General features: G+C 34.1%; 1 protein-coding gene and 1 pseudogene across 3 annotated transcripts in view; one reads left to right on the plus strand and one right to left on the minus strand.

The window, feature by feature from the left end:
* The window catches only part of RPRD1A (regulation of nuclear pre-mRNA domain containing 1A), a 103,637-nt gene that overhangs the window by 55,957 nt on the left and 30,173 nt on the right, over positions 1-17,507 (minus strand). Inside the window, exons 2-7 of one of the 3 annotated variants that reach the window (XM_036755187.1) lie at positions 8,974-9,103; positions 7,392-7,498; positions 7,204-7,301; positions 4,875-5,001; positions 4,602-4,777; positions 2,897-2,979 (exon numbers count right to left, since the gene is read on the minus strand). In XM_036755187.1, coding sequence (XP_036611082.1) covers positions 2,935-2,979; positions 4,602-4,777; positions 4,875-5,001; positions 7,204-7,301; positions 7,392-7,498; positions 8,974-9,103 — 683 coding nt within the window. In that variant the 3' untranslated portion in view covers positions 2,897-2,934. Of the gene's footprint in view, positions 1-2,896; positions 3,868-4,601; positions 4,778-4,874; positions 5,002-7,203; positions 7,302-7,391; positions 7,499-8,973; positions 9,104-17,507 lie in introns of those variants that run through there. The other 2 variants (XM_036755179.1, XM_036755169.1) reach the window with 2 other exon arrangements.
* Positions 8,196-8,563, plus strand: LOC118846532 (annotated as a pseudogene).

Below are 17,507 nucleotides of genomic sequence, written 5' to 3' on the forward strand. Positions count from 1 at the left end.
GTTTCTTTACCTAAACCAACAACGTATTTCGTTAGACAATTTCTGAATCCTCTAAGAGAATAATAATACTGTCCATGGTTTCCTTGTTCAGTCTCCTACTCTAGGCATTAAACAATATAGTCTTTAAATATATTTAAGGAACTGCTAGAGTAGCCCACTAAGTCAAATGCTGCAATTGAAGTTGGGAAGATAAGAGTTTGAGTCTCGCCCCAGATACTTGCTAGCTGTGACCCTGATTCAAACGACTCAAATTCTCTGGCCTGTTTATCTGTAAAACAAAAAGGGCTGTACTCCAGGCCCTCTAAGAACAGTTCTAGCTCTAAATTTATAATCCTATGCTGTTGAGTCCTTGTAAACTGAAGAAAATGAGAAAACTCAATGAAGTTATTCCCTTTTGAACCCAAGTTAGCCAATTTCTAAGATAATTTCTGAATTTAATTCAGTAAATTGTTCCTATTAAAATTAAAGAATATCAAAAACAGATTTCTACATGCTTTGTAACAGTAAACTTTTCAACATTTCAACTGTTCAGAACTACATCAAAATATTAACAGATAAAAGTTTAAATTTGTATTTTTAAACTCTTGTTTTTTAAAATGTTCATTATAAAAATCTTTGACAGGTTCTAAATTTTCTGAAGGTTTCAGAATAGACAAATAATCACTATTTTAATCATTAACCATCTTTTCAGATAAATTAAACTGTATTTTCCCAAAACTCCTGTCATAAAATGGGAATTATCTTTTTGTTCATTTTATTGTAATATGTCGCAAATTTTCATCAGTTCATAAGTAGTCAATGAACAATTCTAATTTCAAGCTAAGGAAAAACTATAAAGTGGTACAATACATTTGGATAACAATCCAGGAATATACAGTAAGAGTTAAAAACTCATGTATAGTGATTGTTTCTATAATCAATATTGGACTGCTTACCATCTAAGGGTAGCAGGAGGGGGCTAGGAGGGAAGGATAGAATTTGGAACACAAAGTTTTAAAAATATTAAAAATCATTTTAACATGTAATTGGGGGAAAATAGTACTTAAATTTAAAACACAAAACAAAATCATGTATACCCTTTGATGAAGTGACCCTATTAATAGTACTATACTTTAAAAATGTAAGTGTGGGGGAAAAGGCCTCTCTAAAAACTAAAATATACATAGCTGTTTGAACTGCAATAGTGAAAAAGACCTGAACAAAATGTGAAATAACAATGCAGTGGCCCATTATGATATTAAGAGTAACCAATAAAGAAATACTGAAAGGAGCATGGTATAAAAATTGAAGTAGAATCAGAAAAAATGATAAAAGAATAGAAATTTATATGTACTCAAATGGAAAACAATAAAGGGGAATACAATAAACAAGTTGTTTTCTTAAATAGGTATTTTTATGTAAATATTTCTGACTTTTTATAGCTTTGAGTTTTTAAAATTTATGCCAAAGATTAAGTTTATATTTTAATTCTGAAAAGTAATTTTAGGCCATAAACAGGTGAATGGAAGGAGCAGAGGATTCATGATGTGAGGTATCTAGAAGAAGTACAGGTATGTGATATTAAGAATGGCCCCAAAAGATAGATTCAGATTTCTTTCTCAATGTCCTGATTCTTTGACCTTGGAACTATGGTTTCCTCTTTGAACAACTAATAAATTATAGTTACTGAATATGTACATTTTAAGTGTATGCCTTACTTTTGGCCATTTCATTAATTTTCTAAAATTACATGTACACAAAATGACATACTGAAAAAGTGAGCAACCCAAACCTGGAATTTTTTAAACCATGTATTTATATTTTGGTGGGGTTTTTTTAAGGCAGTTTCTTAAGCGTATCTATTTAAAATAAATCGGACTTTTCATTTTAAAAAGTTTTTATATGTGTGAGATGTATCTTTATTTCAATAACCACCTTCTCCCTTCCTAAAACAGAGTAGTGGAAAACTCTAAATCTTCCTGAAGTAAAAAAAGTAAAATGGTACTACAATAAAATAAAGCACTTATAATTTCAAACACGTCTCAAAAATTCAAAAAATAATTTTTTAATACCCTAGCTACTTTCTAACCTAAAATTGACAAACATTGCTCTGATAAGTTTCTAACAGACACAAAAGAATCTTAAACTAGATTTATGTCTAGATTTATGTCTTTAGGCACTATCTAGAACTTTTGCATAACAATAATTCTACTATTAGAAACACCTGTACTAATGTCAATAACCTGAATGTCAATAACAACTAAACTGTTACTCATGAATTTTTTTTAAAATGTTGGCAACTGGCTGGTAAAATTTAAGCAATAGTTTAAATTCTCTTCCACAATAAATAACAGTTTTTATACTAGGTTTTTTGGGGGACTTGACATGCTACAATTTGATATCCAAGTTTCGACATCTAATATGATTCAAGTATTTTAAAATTATAAGCCATCCAAAAAAGGATACTTTTTAGACCACATAAGCATGAACAAAGAGATTTGAGTTTCTCTTGATTTTTAAAACATTTAAACCAGAGGCTAAAATTTTAACGTTGTTTCTCTAAAATCTGGACAAAAATAAATCTTCACGCAACTAATATCTCTAATTAATTTCTAGGATTATTTTCATCCTTAAAAAAAATCCTGTTTTCATTTGTTATAAAATAAAGTTTGAGGGATATAAGGTTTTTCTCTAACATAATCAATTACAATTCTATGTTAGGCAGCAAAGCCAATGCTAATAAAGTGATTTAATGTGTTGAAGAAATTCCCTTATGTTGCCAATGTTGAAATCCACCATGGGATGTAACTAGCTACTGTGGAAAGAATAAAGAGTGACACAGCGGTATAAGATAACAGGGGAAAAAAATCAAAATAGCTTCTTCCATTTTTTTTTGAAAACATGAGACAATACAGGATTTTGAGTTTGATATTTATTTTTAGCAGGATGGGTGTGCTAATGGATGACGACATCATTAGAAGATACGCCCTTGTCCAACACCTGCAATAGAAGCTAGATAGAAGTTAAAGAAACCATACTTAAAATCAAAAGCTGTGCATGATACTACTTACCCTCAAATCTGTTAATAAGAAGAAAATAAGCAAGAGCAAAATTAGCTTATAGTTTAAATCATATTATGTTATCAACAGCTGTTAAATTATCAGACTTATCTTTATTTTTTAAAACACCATAATTCTACATATAATATATGGATAAGTAAAACTTTTAAAGGGGGTGTACTAAAATACCACAACTCCTCTCCTTTTGGCGTGGTGGATGGGTAGTGGCAGGAGAGAGGTGACTGGAGGAAGGCCAAATGATTAAGGGAGACACAATATATTCTAACCACAGTAAAATATAGGCTGACTGCTCCATTTAATTTTTATATCAGAGTTTCTACAATTGGCCAGTGTATAAAGTGTTGGTGTGGTCATTGATCACACTGGTCTCTATGTGTCTGTGAGCACAGTGCTCCTAATACACAGAGTAAATCAGTATAGAGGTCAAGCAAAGTCAAGAGAAGCAATGGAATAGTGTGTTTAAATTGTGTCTGGTGTTTAAATTTTCGTATTTTTCATCCATTGTGCCTTAAATGTGGTGAGTATGGAATTTTACTAGTAGTCTATGTGGGTTCTAGGTCACATATGCATGCTGCTCTGAAGACTAAACAATAGACAAAGAATACAGAGGGCTGGACTGGGCATGATGCTTTGTTTCTGACCCTATGTGAGACTGGCAAGTTTATTATACCAACTAGCATACTTTTCATTTCTAATCTGGATGATGACAATTAGGAAAGTTCCCACCTCCTATTGTCACTGAAGAAGGAAAACATCAGTTATTCTCACTGGCAATTGGAGAAGATATATACCAACAGCTGGCCCTCATCTAGAAGATAAAATCAAACTGACAATTCACAAAGTATCAAGAGAAATTCAAAAATTTACAAGTAACTGCTCCTAAATCTAGAACTTTGGACATTGGATAAAACCTTATTTAATAAACTATGCAGTTGCTATAGCAGAAAACTTTTTACCTAAGAAAAATGATTACACTAAATGATGGCAGATCAAGTCCAAAATTTCCTCTCACACTCCAGGGAGTTCTGATAATACGAATGAGGCCAAACTGTATAACTCATAATAAAATTCATGGCTAATAATTTATTTTCATTTCTAAATGAACTACATAAAAGACCACCAGTTGATAAAAGCAGTAATTTTAAAATTACTACTATTAAAATAAACATTAACTTCAGCCCTGTCTTTCTATTGCTTTTTTGTTCCAGGAAAGAAAAGGAGATGCTCTTATTTTAAACTGATAATGCTGACAAGTTACTTTATCAATGCATGGTCTTCCATATAGCTACCTATAAAAGTGAATAAAATGCTGCAAGTCCAAGTTTTTGATTATTCCTGAGGCTAACTGGCTTGGTCCAAGTAGGGAGAACCCAATTAGTGGAGGAAGAGACAAATTTAGGGCATGGCCTGTAATATTTATATACAAATAAAAATTAAAAATTCACATGATCTACAGTTAAGGCCTTAAAAGCTTAAATAGGCACAAATCCAAGAAGCAAATATATTAATTTAAAAATTCCAAATAATTAAAGAGTTACGCACTTCCAACTTATGTTCTTTCTCTGCAAGGGCTTCTTTTTGACAACGAAGAAAATCTGATAACATTCGAGTTAGTTGCTTCCTATCATCTATTTCTGCTGCCAATCGACCATTGTAATCTGCCAACAGCATGCATGCATCATCTACCATCTTGGAAAGCTGTTCTCCCGATTCTTTATCTAAGACACAAGAAAAGGTAATAAACAAGTAGGTAATACATTAAAAACAAACCTATGACTTGTATTTTATTCAAAAATCAGAATCATTCTTTCTTACCTGTTATTTTGTCTAGCAGAGATACATCTTGGACTTCAACAGGCAAAGAAGCTATTCTCTGATGAACTGCTGCATCACCAGAGGCTGCATTTTCAAGTTCTTGTAAGGCTCTAATGAGATCTATAGTCTGAAAAAGCAGACAACTTCAGAATCAAACTTATTAAGGCCACTAGGGTTAAAATTAATTTAATAGCCATGCAACTTCATGGTATGTCTGCTAGGTCAATCACTTTGTAAAGCTCCATTTGTACACTAGGTAAGATTAAAAGATCATAAATGTATAACCTCCAAAATATTTTTTACTAGTTTTATTCTTAAAAAACAAAATCTCACCCTCAGTTCCCTTACTCCCACAAGCCCACAAAGCACACCTGAAAAAAAAATCAGATGATTTGTCCTTTGTAGTTCTCTATTTTAAAGCAATTATTTTACTTAAAGCAACCAGAATTTTGGTTAAATTAGTAAGATATTTCCAATATAACAGTTAAAATTAAAAAGCACTTGCATGTTTGCAAAGGAAGCCTTAAACAAAACACACTAAGGGTGTTGTGAGTTTTTCTTTGTTTTGCCCCAGACAGCTGACGTATACAATAAGGCATCTTTCTTGTACCAATTCTAGGATTTTCCAGAATTCTGGAAAGAATATGGAGGTTGGAGGGTCTTATTAGGACACAGCCCAATCAGGAAGAGGGTTACTATTACCAAATCCTATACAGAGATCAACTGAGTCCCACACACTGGAGCAATCCAACTGGAAAGGAGACAAAGTCAATATATGTGTCTAATCTAAAGTTTGCTAGTAAGACTTTATAACAGGGATTATTTATCTTTAGAGAAACAAACGTATTGATAAAAGAAAGTGATTTTCATTCACCAATTTAAATAACTTTTCCAATTATAATGCTAGCTAAGTAACTAGCAACTAGTTAAAAATTATGTCAAGTTGATGTTATCCCACTCTAAAGACAAATGAGGCTTTCTGATACAAGGTTTCATACAAGTGACTATGTTTTATGAAAATACAGAGAAAAACAAGTGGTCTACACTGATGATGAAGGGAGAGTCCTAAGAAATTTAGTCATGTTCATTCTGGCAGGATGACCCAAAATAAGATGTCATACTCTTAGACCTGGGTAGGGTCTAATTTCTGATTTGAGAATGAGCTTCCTAAATTTTTTCATATCAGATACAAGGAGATAAACCTTGAGAATATACTTAGGGCTATACCTGAAGGTATAAACATTCAGGGCTCTGAGTTAGTACTTGAAAAATGAGAAGAGGATGAATAAATTAAGAACAAAATATCCCATGTAAGATTCCCTGTATATCCAGAGCCCGTAGGGTAGAATATGATCTACTACTTCCCCTCCTTCATACAATACTTACCTCAACTCAAAAGTAGGCAAGCTAGAATTAGAAAGCTGAAAGAATGGAGAAAGACCCCAAGACAATTAGTCTCTTTAAAGAGGAAGAGATAACATTCCTCTTGATTTAAATCATAGGTTCATAAATTTGAAGCTGGAAGAGACTTTTAAAGGTTATCAAGTCCAATCCCTTCATTTTGCAAATGAGGAAAATGACATCCAGAAGTAATTTACCCAGAGTCGCACAGCTACTAAGTGAATCCTATATGAACCAAGGAAAACAGAAATATTGTAAAGCTCCATATGACAAGAAAGATGCCATAATGTACAAAATGTAAAAGATGACACTAATTCATCTTTGAAGAACATGAGGACTAGAAATTTAGAACTGGAAGGGATCTCGGAGATCATCACTATGATCCTTTAATTATCATTATAGTATTTTATTTTTAGGAGTCCCTGTAAAAGCACTTAAAATCGCTTTCAAAAAAAAACCCAGAAAAATAAAAAGCAACAACATGTATCAATAAAAATATGAGTTTGGGAATCTCAAGGGTACAACCCAGCATTTTAATGAAATGTCATTTACTTAGAAGGAACAAGCTGTCTCAGAACATCTGATTTTTTCCAAGAGAGTTTCAACAATTAAGATAATGGAATCCTATTTCAAGTAAACATAAGCAATATGGTAAACAAAAAAATCCAAATACTTGTATATGAAACTTATTTAGTTCAGAGGATCTTTCCTTACCCTTACATTTATAAGATCAATTTACCACAGTAAAATTCAATGAAGAGTTTGACTAACAACAAAAATGTGACAACACTAGTAATTTAAAACCATATACAGGCAGTATCAGAAGTCTTAAAAGCTGTAGCTTTAAACTGATAAAGCTTAAAACTTCACTAAGACTTTTGATACCTCCTATATACTGAGATTCTCTTTTGAAAGAGATCATTTCTACCTGTGGAGGTTCACTTGGTGATCCTAGTGCTGAACAATTTTCATTCTCATCCACCTTTATCTGTTCATATGAACGCTTTCTAGACTTCTTATCGCCATCTGATTTAGATTTAAAGGAAAATGTAATTATTTTCATGAAAAAAAATGCTATTTTGTGAATAAAATAATGATAAATTTACATATACTTACAGAGAGCTTGCCTGAGTTGTTCTAACACATCATTTTCATAAACAGACCTTTCTTCCCAAATAGACAGCACTCTTCCAAGATGCTTTTTACAATTTTCATCAGTCTCGCTGAAGGAAAAATAGACAGAATATTAATAGTTAAAAACCTGATGCTCTGGGCCTTTGAAAAGGCTTAGTGCTAGTTTTAAACAGAATCAGCAATGTCTTTAACAGAATTTCTGAACTGACCAGTAATTCAGAAGGATTAAAAAAGCAATACAAATAAGAGTATTACTCAAACTATGAAAACATAAGAGTTTGCACTACACTCTTAACCTTTAGAGCACAAGATGTCTTCTTTCCTTGTTTCATATGACTTATCTTTACCAAGATACATTCCTGGGCTTTACAATTTGGAGTAATTATTTTCATGAAAAAAATGCTATTTTGTGAATAAAATAATGATAAATTTACATATACTTACAGAGAGGCAATTAATAGTTGCTATGAAATGGCTATACTTAAACTGTGACAAAATTATTCAAGATTTATAAACATTTTAAGACAATTCCGTATTTTAAAACATATATGTGGAAAACCATGAGGCACAGCGAAAACTAAGAATCATCATAACACAATACCATCACATTCAATATTTTGAAAAGCAAATAAATGGAGAGGAAAAAACTAAAGAAAATACCAAAAATCATTAGGCAAGGCAATACTTTTTGGCCTTTCAAAAGAGGTTATTAAAAATCTACAGATTGCTTTCTGTCTGACATCTTAGCTTGGAGGTGGCAGCACCAGGAGTTCCTGAAGCCTCACCATGCCGCCCAAGGACAATAAGAAGAAGATAGATGCTGGCAAGTCGGCCAAGAAGGACAAAGATCCCGTGAACAAGTCTGGGAGCAAAGCTAAGAAGAAGTGGTCCAAGGGAAAAGTTCAAGACAAGCTCAACAATCTGGTTCTGTTTGACAAAGCAATGTACGACAAACTCTGCAAGGAGACCCCCAACTATAAACTTATTACCCCTGCAATAGTCTCAGAGAGACTGAAGATCCGGGGTTCTCTACCCCAAGTAGCCCTCCAGGAACTGCTTAGTAAAGGTCGGATTCTTAATCCAAACACAGAGCACAAGTGATATATACCAGGAACACCAAGGGTGGAGATGCTCCAGCGGCTGAAGATGCATAAAAGGGTTCAACATTTTTGTGTACATTTTCAAAAATAAACTTATTGGACTAAAAAAAAATCTACTTATAAAAATACTTATATTCAACTGATTCCTCTATAAAGTATCCTTACATATTTATCAATGGCCTTAAATACAAATTAGTGTTTTCTTTAAAATAAGCTTGTATATATGGGTATACATGTTCTCTCTCCCAATAGGTTCTTGAGGGTTAAGGATTATTATGTCTTCATTACAGTATCTCCCACACCTGGTATAATGCTTCGCATATAATTGGTATTTTAAAAATGCTTGGTGGTTGACTGACTGAAAGGGAAGCTTTAAGAGAAATACATTTTTATTTATTATTTTTATAAACAAAGGGAAAATCTTAGGGGGAAAAGTCTTATTTTAAAATAATATTTTACTATACCTGGAAACATGCTTAAAGGCTTCAACTATGACTGGAGCAAAATCTTTTGTGAATTCTGGCCCTTTCCTTTTGCTGTTCTGGATGACATCATTGGCAAGATAAAGAAATGTCAGTTTTCTGTTTGGTTTGGCTGAAAAATAAAGAAAAATAAGAAAAGGTTTAAACTCCACAGTAAATTGTTTAATAAAAGAGCAAGAACATCTGAATATCTTTAATAATGAAATAGCAATATAAGCCCTGGGTTCTTCCCACTTTGCTTTGCTCCACAGTAAAACTGAGGTCAGCTAGTCCTAGATTTCCTTACTGCAATGGTCCCTACTTTTTTTCAAGGCTTTCATTACCTCTTGCCTGGATTAATGCAATTTCCTCCTAACTGATCTCCATAACTTGTCTCTGCCAATTCCAATCCATCCTCCATACAACTGGCAGCCATTTTCCTAAAGCACAGATCTACTCAATCCAACTCCAGCGGTTCTACCTCAGTTCTAGAATTAAATACAAACTTCTGTTTGGCATTTATAACTCTTCACAACCTGGCCCTATCCAACATTTCCAGTCTCCTTATGCATAATTACTTTCTACATACTCTAGGATCCAGGGATACAGACTTTTTTTACTGTTCCTCATATATAAAATTCCATTTCTCATCTCCTGCTTTTGTATTGGCTGTCCCCCATAGCTGGAATGCATTCCTTATTCACCTCTACCTCCTAGAATCACTGTTTTTCTTCAAATGCTCAGAGGCTGAAATGCCTCTTCTGATATGAAGCTTTCTAGCATCCAGCTGCTAATGCTAATCCCCAAAATAATCTTGTACAAAGATCCTAAGATCATCAATTGAAAACTAGAAGGGATAGTAGAGGTCATCTGGTCTAACTCCCTTCCCTTTATAGATGAGGAAAACGAGGCCCAGAGAGATTAATCAACTTGCCTAATGTCACCAAGGTAGTCAGAGACAAAGCAGCTTTGTATACATGTTTGTGTATACATGTTGTTTTCTCCAATAGAATGTAAGTTCTTTGAGGGAAGAAATGTTTGGCTTTGGATTCTAGGAACCTAATACACAGTATGGATTTAATAAATATTTGATTGATTCACACGAAACCATGAAGCCATTTCATAAAGAGACATCACAGAAAACATTTTTTAAAGTACCATTTAATCTTCATGCAAACGGTTAATGTGGAAATTTGTTTTATTTGTCTATACATATTTATAAGGGGTTTTATTTTTCTTGCCTTTTCAATGGATGGGGAAGAAAGGGAGAAAATTTTTGGAACTGAAAATAAAATTTAATTTAAAAAATAAAAGACAAAAAAAACTTGATGTAAACGCTACAATGTGGTCAGTAATTACATTTTTTAAAAGTATCACCAGCTTATATTTACACAAACCTTTCTAATTTGCATAGAGCTCTTGCAATTTGCCTGCATTTTAAAATATGCAATATCCAAGTCTGTTCAATCACTGAGAGGCAAAGTTTTACTTATTCTCTAATTTTTCTTTTTTAAATTATTATTTAAAAGACTTGAATTAAAAGGAGGGAGAGAAGGCAATTAAAATTTTCTATCAGCCAGTTTTAAGTCCTAGTGATTACAAAATCATTTAGTCTGTTTTCACTATGTAGAAAACTTCACTGCGTGCTCTGGGAAGCGGGCAACATGACATGCTATCTTGCTGACTTTCAGAGTAGTGTCACAAAGGACCATTTATGCTAGGGTTCTATCTCTGCACCTAAGAGAGGAGTCAATAAGGGAAGAATTTAAGCACATCTTCAAAATATTTTGTTTCAGAAACATGAATGAAAAGGCTACTATTTATGTGAGAACCATGAATACCCATGCATTATTGAGTAATAAAAGTATGTAAAAATGTTTCCAAAGTCTATGAAACCTCCTCCTTTATTTATTGACTCCCACATGTTTTAAAAAATAGCATAATAAAACAAAATTACCAAAAATATACTGGAAAAGATATACATGAAAACATCTTCCTGGATTATTTCTCTTTGGATCAGAAAAACTTTAAAGAAAAAGCTACAAATAAAACAGTTTTTGACTATATTGTTAAAGTATTGTTCAGTCTGATATTCTGAAATTTTAACTTAAATAATTTGAGACAAATAAGCAGAAATTAAGCTATATTTATGATCATTCCAAGAAACCTGACAACCCTAATTAATATTAGGACAACAATGATGAAGGGCAGAATTTACCATCTCACTCAAAGTTCAAGGGAAAAAATATTGAGTTATAATACTATAAAACTAAGGTGAAAAAGGATTAACACTTAATAAGCTTTAAGTTTGAAGAATAAAACAGCATGGAATAAATAGTAAAATATTAATGCTGGAACTCCTATACAACAAGGAAAATAACTTAAGATCCAAAGGAAAGTGAAATTTAACTTAAAAATTTAACACTGAATGTTAATGGATTAAACTACCCTTTTCAAAGACTTATTTTTATAACATCTTTCATCCTCCCTTAAAAATTAGTATATACCTAAATAAAAAAGCAATATAGCATTCAAGAATCTATACCATTAATTATAGAAGGATAATTACAAATTCACTCTTTTATGCAGAGTAATGAAGCATACTTATTTGAATTTTTTTTAAAAATCAGTTTTACTAACAAGTCCAAAAAAAAATCAACCTAGATTTTCCATGCAGCCAGTAGTCAATGTGAAACATAATTTTTAGCAAAAAACCCAAACCCTTTTTTAGGCATAGGCAACCATTAAGAATCTCCAGGCTAAATAACCACAAGTCTTTCAGCATGCTGACAGCCAAAGCTAAGAATCCACTGTGCATATTTTTATAAATTTTAAGAAAACATATAAATGAATAAAGCAAAATAAAATTTTATATCTTCTCAAATGTCACTCTCACAAGTACTTCAAAATTGTATGAGACTAGACAATTGCCATGACTACAGAAATGACTCTGTTCAACAATCCACTAAGTGTTGACATGTTTTGTTTTGTTATATTTTTAAACAAAGAGATGATGCTCACCAAGGCATTATCCCCTTGTGTCATAGATCTGCTGCCAAAAAAAAAATTTTTTTTAAAAGAATCAAACAAAAAGTTATCTTTGTGGTAGCTGGGTTCTCTAAATTAACAGATAACATTACACTAACTGCATCAAATCAAATCAACAATCACATGTTAAGCATATATTTGTTAAGTAAGGCACTCTGTTCACTGGGGATAAAACTCAAGAGAAAAAAAACCATCCCCAGCTAAGCCTCATCAATGAAATCCATGGTGATTTTTAACACTGAACTAATCCTCCCTGGAAAAAGAAAAAAAGACAAAAAAGCACCTGTAGCTATGAATGGCTAGTGAACCAAGTTGGTACATACTGAGCAAATGATAAAGATAAAAGAGATACAGTTCAGCATAGAAGAGAGAAATAGGATAGACTGGATTGCACTTGAGAAACGAGAAACTGCAAGGTGCTTTCAACAATTCCAAATGAAAAAGCCTGCCTCTAATCCAACATTCTACTGCTGGTGCTATACAGCTGCAAATTATAGAATACAACAGTGGCTGCTGCACTAAAATTACCAATCCCAAAGGCAAGTTTAGTATGCATGGTAGAGACTATAAGCAGGTTGCCACCATTACCACTGAAACTGTGCCTAATTGGCACAGGATGCCTCCTCCCCACTTCACCATAAATGAGACCAGTAGCAGCATGCTGAATATGCAGTATTTATGAATAAGAATTACAAAGACCAAGAAGAAAGGGGCTGTTATCTAGAGAGTAGAACAAAGAGTCACACTGAACATCACAGATCTATCATGTTCTAAAAGCTGATGTCAACTGGCTGAATTCCTGGAATAATCCACAAAAGACTATTTAAACTAAAATGTCCCTAAACTAGAATATGAGCTGGAGTTGGAGGGGTCCTAAGGAGCAGGGACATGTGAAGAAAGTCATTTCCCTTGGAGAGAAGATTAGGTCCCAGACAAAATTATAAAGCAGCCAGCCTGCTTTTGCCTCCCATATCCTTTTTGGTAATCCCCTTATACATCCTAGGCTCCCCCAGGCTTTTATTATGCCCTAAAATCCAACCTGGAGCATCCCACCAAATGTGCCCTCCCCAGGAAAATATTCACAATTACTTTCATCATCACTTCCTCCAGTCTCCCAGCCTCTTTCATTCTAGTCACCACCCAGGATCTTGGCTAGATAAGAGGAAGATGTCAAATTCACACTAATTCACAAAGCTTAATTAACGTTCCCAGAGGCTTTTTATTTTTAAAGTATTCTTTATTAAGTGAAAGTCATCTAGGCTACTCTTCAGGGTACTACCAGGCATAACACATCCAGCAAGCACAGCAGTGTAAGACCCTAGGCTCCATACAAATTTTGTCCTTACCTTTTTCCAATTCTCCTTAAAAAGAATAATTAACTTGCATGGTACCTTAACTACAAGTACCTTCCCTTTCTCTTGTAATCGAATCTCCCCAGAGACATTTACTAAAACTCCATTATCTGCATTTAAAAGAACTTCAACTCCCATTTACCAATCCCTTTTTGCCCAGAGAGTATTCCAAATACAGACCTCCTTAGCTGTGGACCTATTATTTCTCCTCTGGTGGGAAAAGTCCCTAAAAATCTCTCTCAAATCTTAAGGGGACCTCTTCAAAACGAGTTATGCCTGGAACACCAGAATGACTTCTCTTTCCCAGACAGCAAACCCAACATCAGAAAAGAAAGAAAACCATAAATGTAAACACTTTCCTATCAAATGCAAATCTCTGCACTTTGCAGGGGAGAAGTATCAAAGTATAGTTCAAATCTTTCCATTTTATGAATAAGAAAGAGAATAGATACTAAAAGGGAAAACTTTAGGAATTTTTTTTGTAAAACAAAGTAAAATAGTAAAATAGTAAATTGTAAAATTTTTTGTAAAACAAAGTAAAATAGTAAAATAGTAAAATTGTAAAATAGTGTGAGATTCTATTTATGAGTAGTAAAGAGGGGAAAGTGATGAGAGTAAATGAATTACTTATATTATTGTAATATAAATAATAAATTTTAAAAGTACAAATAAGAAATAAATATTTGGTCAAAGGATAGGAAGAGGTTTTTTCAAAAGAAGAAATACAAGCTACATCTTCTAAATGAAAAAAATACTTCAAATCATTAATAGTAAGAGAAACACAAATTAAGACAACTTTAAGAGTTCACCTCACAGCAATCAAAACAGGAAAAGACAACGAAGAAAACGAGAACAGTTTCTTGGGCTGTAGGGAGGGTAAGTACGCTACTGTACTGCTGGAGATGCAAATTGGTTTAACTATTCAAAAAAATGTTTTTGGAACTATAGAGAGGTCACAGACAGAAAGTACCACCACCACCCCTGAAAAAGTACAAGTGCATTTTTTCGAACAAAGAACTAGAAACAAAGAGGTACCCACTAAATTGGGGAATAGCTGGATTATGATATACAAATATCACACAAAGTAACAAATGACAGATTCAGAGAAGCAAAAACTAATACAGAACGGCACAAGTAACAGAGGAACAATTTATATGACTGTAGTAATACAGAGGAAAATAAATTTGAAAGGTTTTAAAATAAAAACTGGTCAATTCAAAGATAAAGCCATTAGTAGTGAGATGTTGGACTAGAAGTGCTAAATGATATATGTGAATTTTCTGACAGGGACAACCAACTATACAACAATAAAATTCACTAGGAGGAACAAAAGTTCTAGTGTCTTAAGGCAAATGATGAAAAAAAGTAGGAAGGAAGGAGGAATAATATTTTCCATTCTCAAACTACATTATAAAGCAGTAATCATAAAAAGTGTTAGGCATTGGTTAAAAACTAGAAAAGCAGATTAATGGAATTAAACAAGAAAGGCAAGACCCAGAAATAGTAGCACGTCCCCTCACCCCCACCACTCCTGCTTTTAGTCCAGTCCTAAGAGTCATTAGACAACACAGGGAAGCAACTCCTAAGGAGAAGGAGTCATGAATGCCTTGCACAGGGCAGGCAAACCAGCATAGCTGAAAGAGCAAAGCACCACAAGGGAGAGAGAAGAGGTAGCAAGTGCCAGACATGTCAGACCACCATTACCAACCTTGACCACTATCCCCCTTTGGACTCTGATGAGGAAAGTCCAGGATCCTAAAAATCCAAGAGCACTGGGAATAGCAATGCTTCTAGCCAAATGCCCTCAGATATCACCCTAAGAATTAACCCACAGCCTGGGCTACTTAAGACCCCCAAAAGAAAGTTCATGCAACCACTATTAAATGGCTTAACAAAGTGATAGGATAACAATTTGGAATTATAGAAGAAAAGTCACTAAACTGTCCATAACTACCTAAAGCACAAATCTAATCTCCCCTACAACTTCCCCATAAATGACTGTCCAATCTCTGACAAGGACAAATGTATATTCTGGACAGCTGTTATTACTAAGAAATGTCTTCCTTTGTAAATGAGCTAAAACCTGTTTCCTTGCTATTTCTTCCCATTGTCTTTCTTTTTTTAATTATATTTTATTTTATTCTTAAATAATAAATTTTTATTTTTAGTTTACAACACTCAGTTCCACAGGTTTTTGGGTTCCAAATTTTCTCCCCCTTCCTGTCCTCCTCCCTCCCCCTCAAGACTGCATGTAATCCAGTGTAGGTTCTACACATACCTTCACATTGAACTTATTTACATAACAGAACAATTGTAAAGAAGAATTATAACCAATGGAATAAATCATGAGAAAAGGGGGAAAAAAGAGACAAAAAGTTTGCCTCAATCCCAATCCAGACTCCATAATTCTTCTTCCATCATAAGTCTTTTGGAACTGTCTTTGAACTTTGCATTGATGAGAGGAGTCAAGTCTACCGAAGTTAGTCCTTACAGACACTGTGTGTGTATAATGATGTCCTGGTTCTGCTCCTCTGACACAGCATTATTTCATATAAGTCATTCCAGGTTATAATGAAGTCCATCTGCTCATTTCTTATAGCACAATAGTATTCCATTACATTCATATACCACAACTTGTTTAGCCATTCCCCAATTGATGGGCATCCCCCTGATTTCCAATTCTTTGCCACTACAATAAGAGCTGCTATAAATATTTTTGTACATACTGGTCCATTTCCCACTTGTATGACAGAAGTGGTATTGATGGGTCAAAGGCTATGCACATTTTTATGGCCCTTTGGGCATAGTTCCAAATTGCACTCAAAAATGGCTGGATCGGTTCACAACTCCACCAGAAACATAATTTTCCCACATCCTCTCCAGCATTTATCATTTTCCTGTTTTGTCTTGTTAGTCAGACCGGACAGATGTGGTACCTAAGAGTTGTTTTGATTTGCATTTCTCTCATCAATAGTGACTTAGAGCACTTTTTCATATGACTTGTAAAGCCAATCAGTAAGTGAAAAGATCTACAGTAAGTGAAAAGGCTACAGGTAGGGCCAACAAAGGGAGATCTGATTAGAGAGAGGCCCACACCCTTTCACTAATTAGATGTGAGGCCTCAGGCTGGTTAGCAAACTAGTTCTCTAGTTGGAGAGAGGCAGCCCTCAGGGCCCTAAGGAGAGTTGCTAAGGGTTCTGATCAATCAGATGCCTTTCTAGTCAATCAGATGATGTCTAAGGACTATATAAAATGAAAGAACAGAGCATGGAAACAGCAGAAACTGAGAAACAGAGGACTAGAAATGAGAAGCTGAAGAAACTGAGAAACAGAGAGCAACAGGATTCAGGAGCTGAGGGCCAGCTTTCAGAGTGTGAAGAACAGAGAGTGCTGAACACAAGAGGGAGTTTCAGAACTTGGAGTCAGTGGAGCTGAAGGAGACAGGGCACTGAGCAGGGAGTTAGGATTTGTGAGTGATCTTCTTATAGGAGGGCCCTAGCATTGAGGGGAAGCACAAGTACGGTCTGGCTTGCTGCTATAACATTTTGTTGTAACCTCCTTGTTACTATAGTGAGGTGGGCTTACTGGTTTTGGAATGTTGTTGCCACGATATCAAATTGGGGGAATTGGTTCTTGGGTCTGATCCTTTGGAGTCTAAATAAATGTTATACTTCCTCTGCCTTCGACCTAGAGAATTCATTATACTCTGCTATTCTGAATCACTCAGGCATGCTCACAGTCCTCTTTGAGGTCATGAATTTTGCCTTAATGATATAGACTACAGATATCTTTAATTTCTTCCTCTGAAAACTGCCTGTTCATATCCTTTGACCATTTCTCAACTGGGGAATGGCTTGTATTCCTATAAATTTCGTTCAGTTCCCTGTATATTTTAGATATGAAGCCCTTATCAGAGACACTGGTTGTAAAGATTTTCTCCCAATTATCTGCTTCTCTCCTAATCTTTGTTCCATTTAAAGTTACTGCAGACACTATAAAATATTTGGGAGTCTACTTGCCAAGACAAACCCAGGGCCTATATAAACACAATTACAAAACGCTTTTCACACAAATAAAGTCAGATCTAAATAAATGGAAAAACATCAACTGCTCATGGTTAGGCCAAGTTAATATAAT

The sequence above is a fragment of the Trichosurus vulpecula genome, chromosome 1, assembly GCF_011100635.1.
Source record: "Trichosurus vulpecula isolate mTriVul1 chromosome 1, mTriVul1.pri, whole genome shotgun sequence".
Taxonomy (NCBI): Eukaryota; Metazoa; Chordata; class Mammalia; order Diprotodontia; family Phalangeridae; genus Trichosurus; species Trichosurus vulpecula.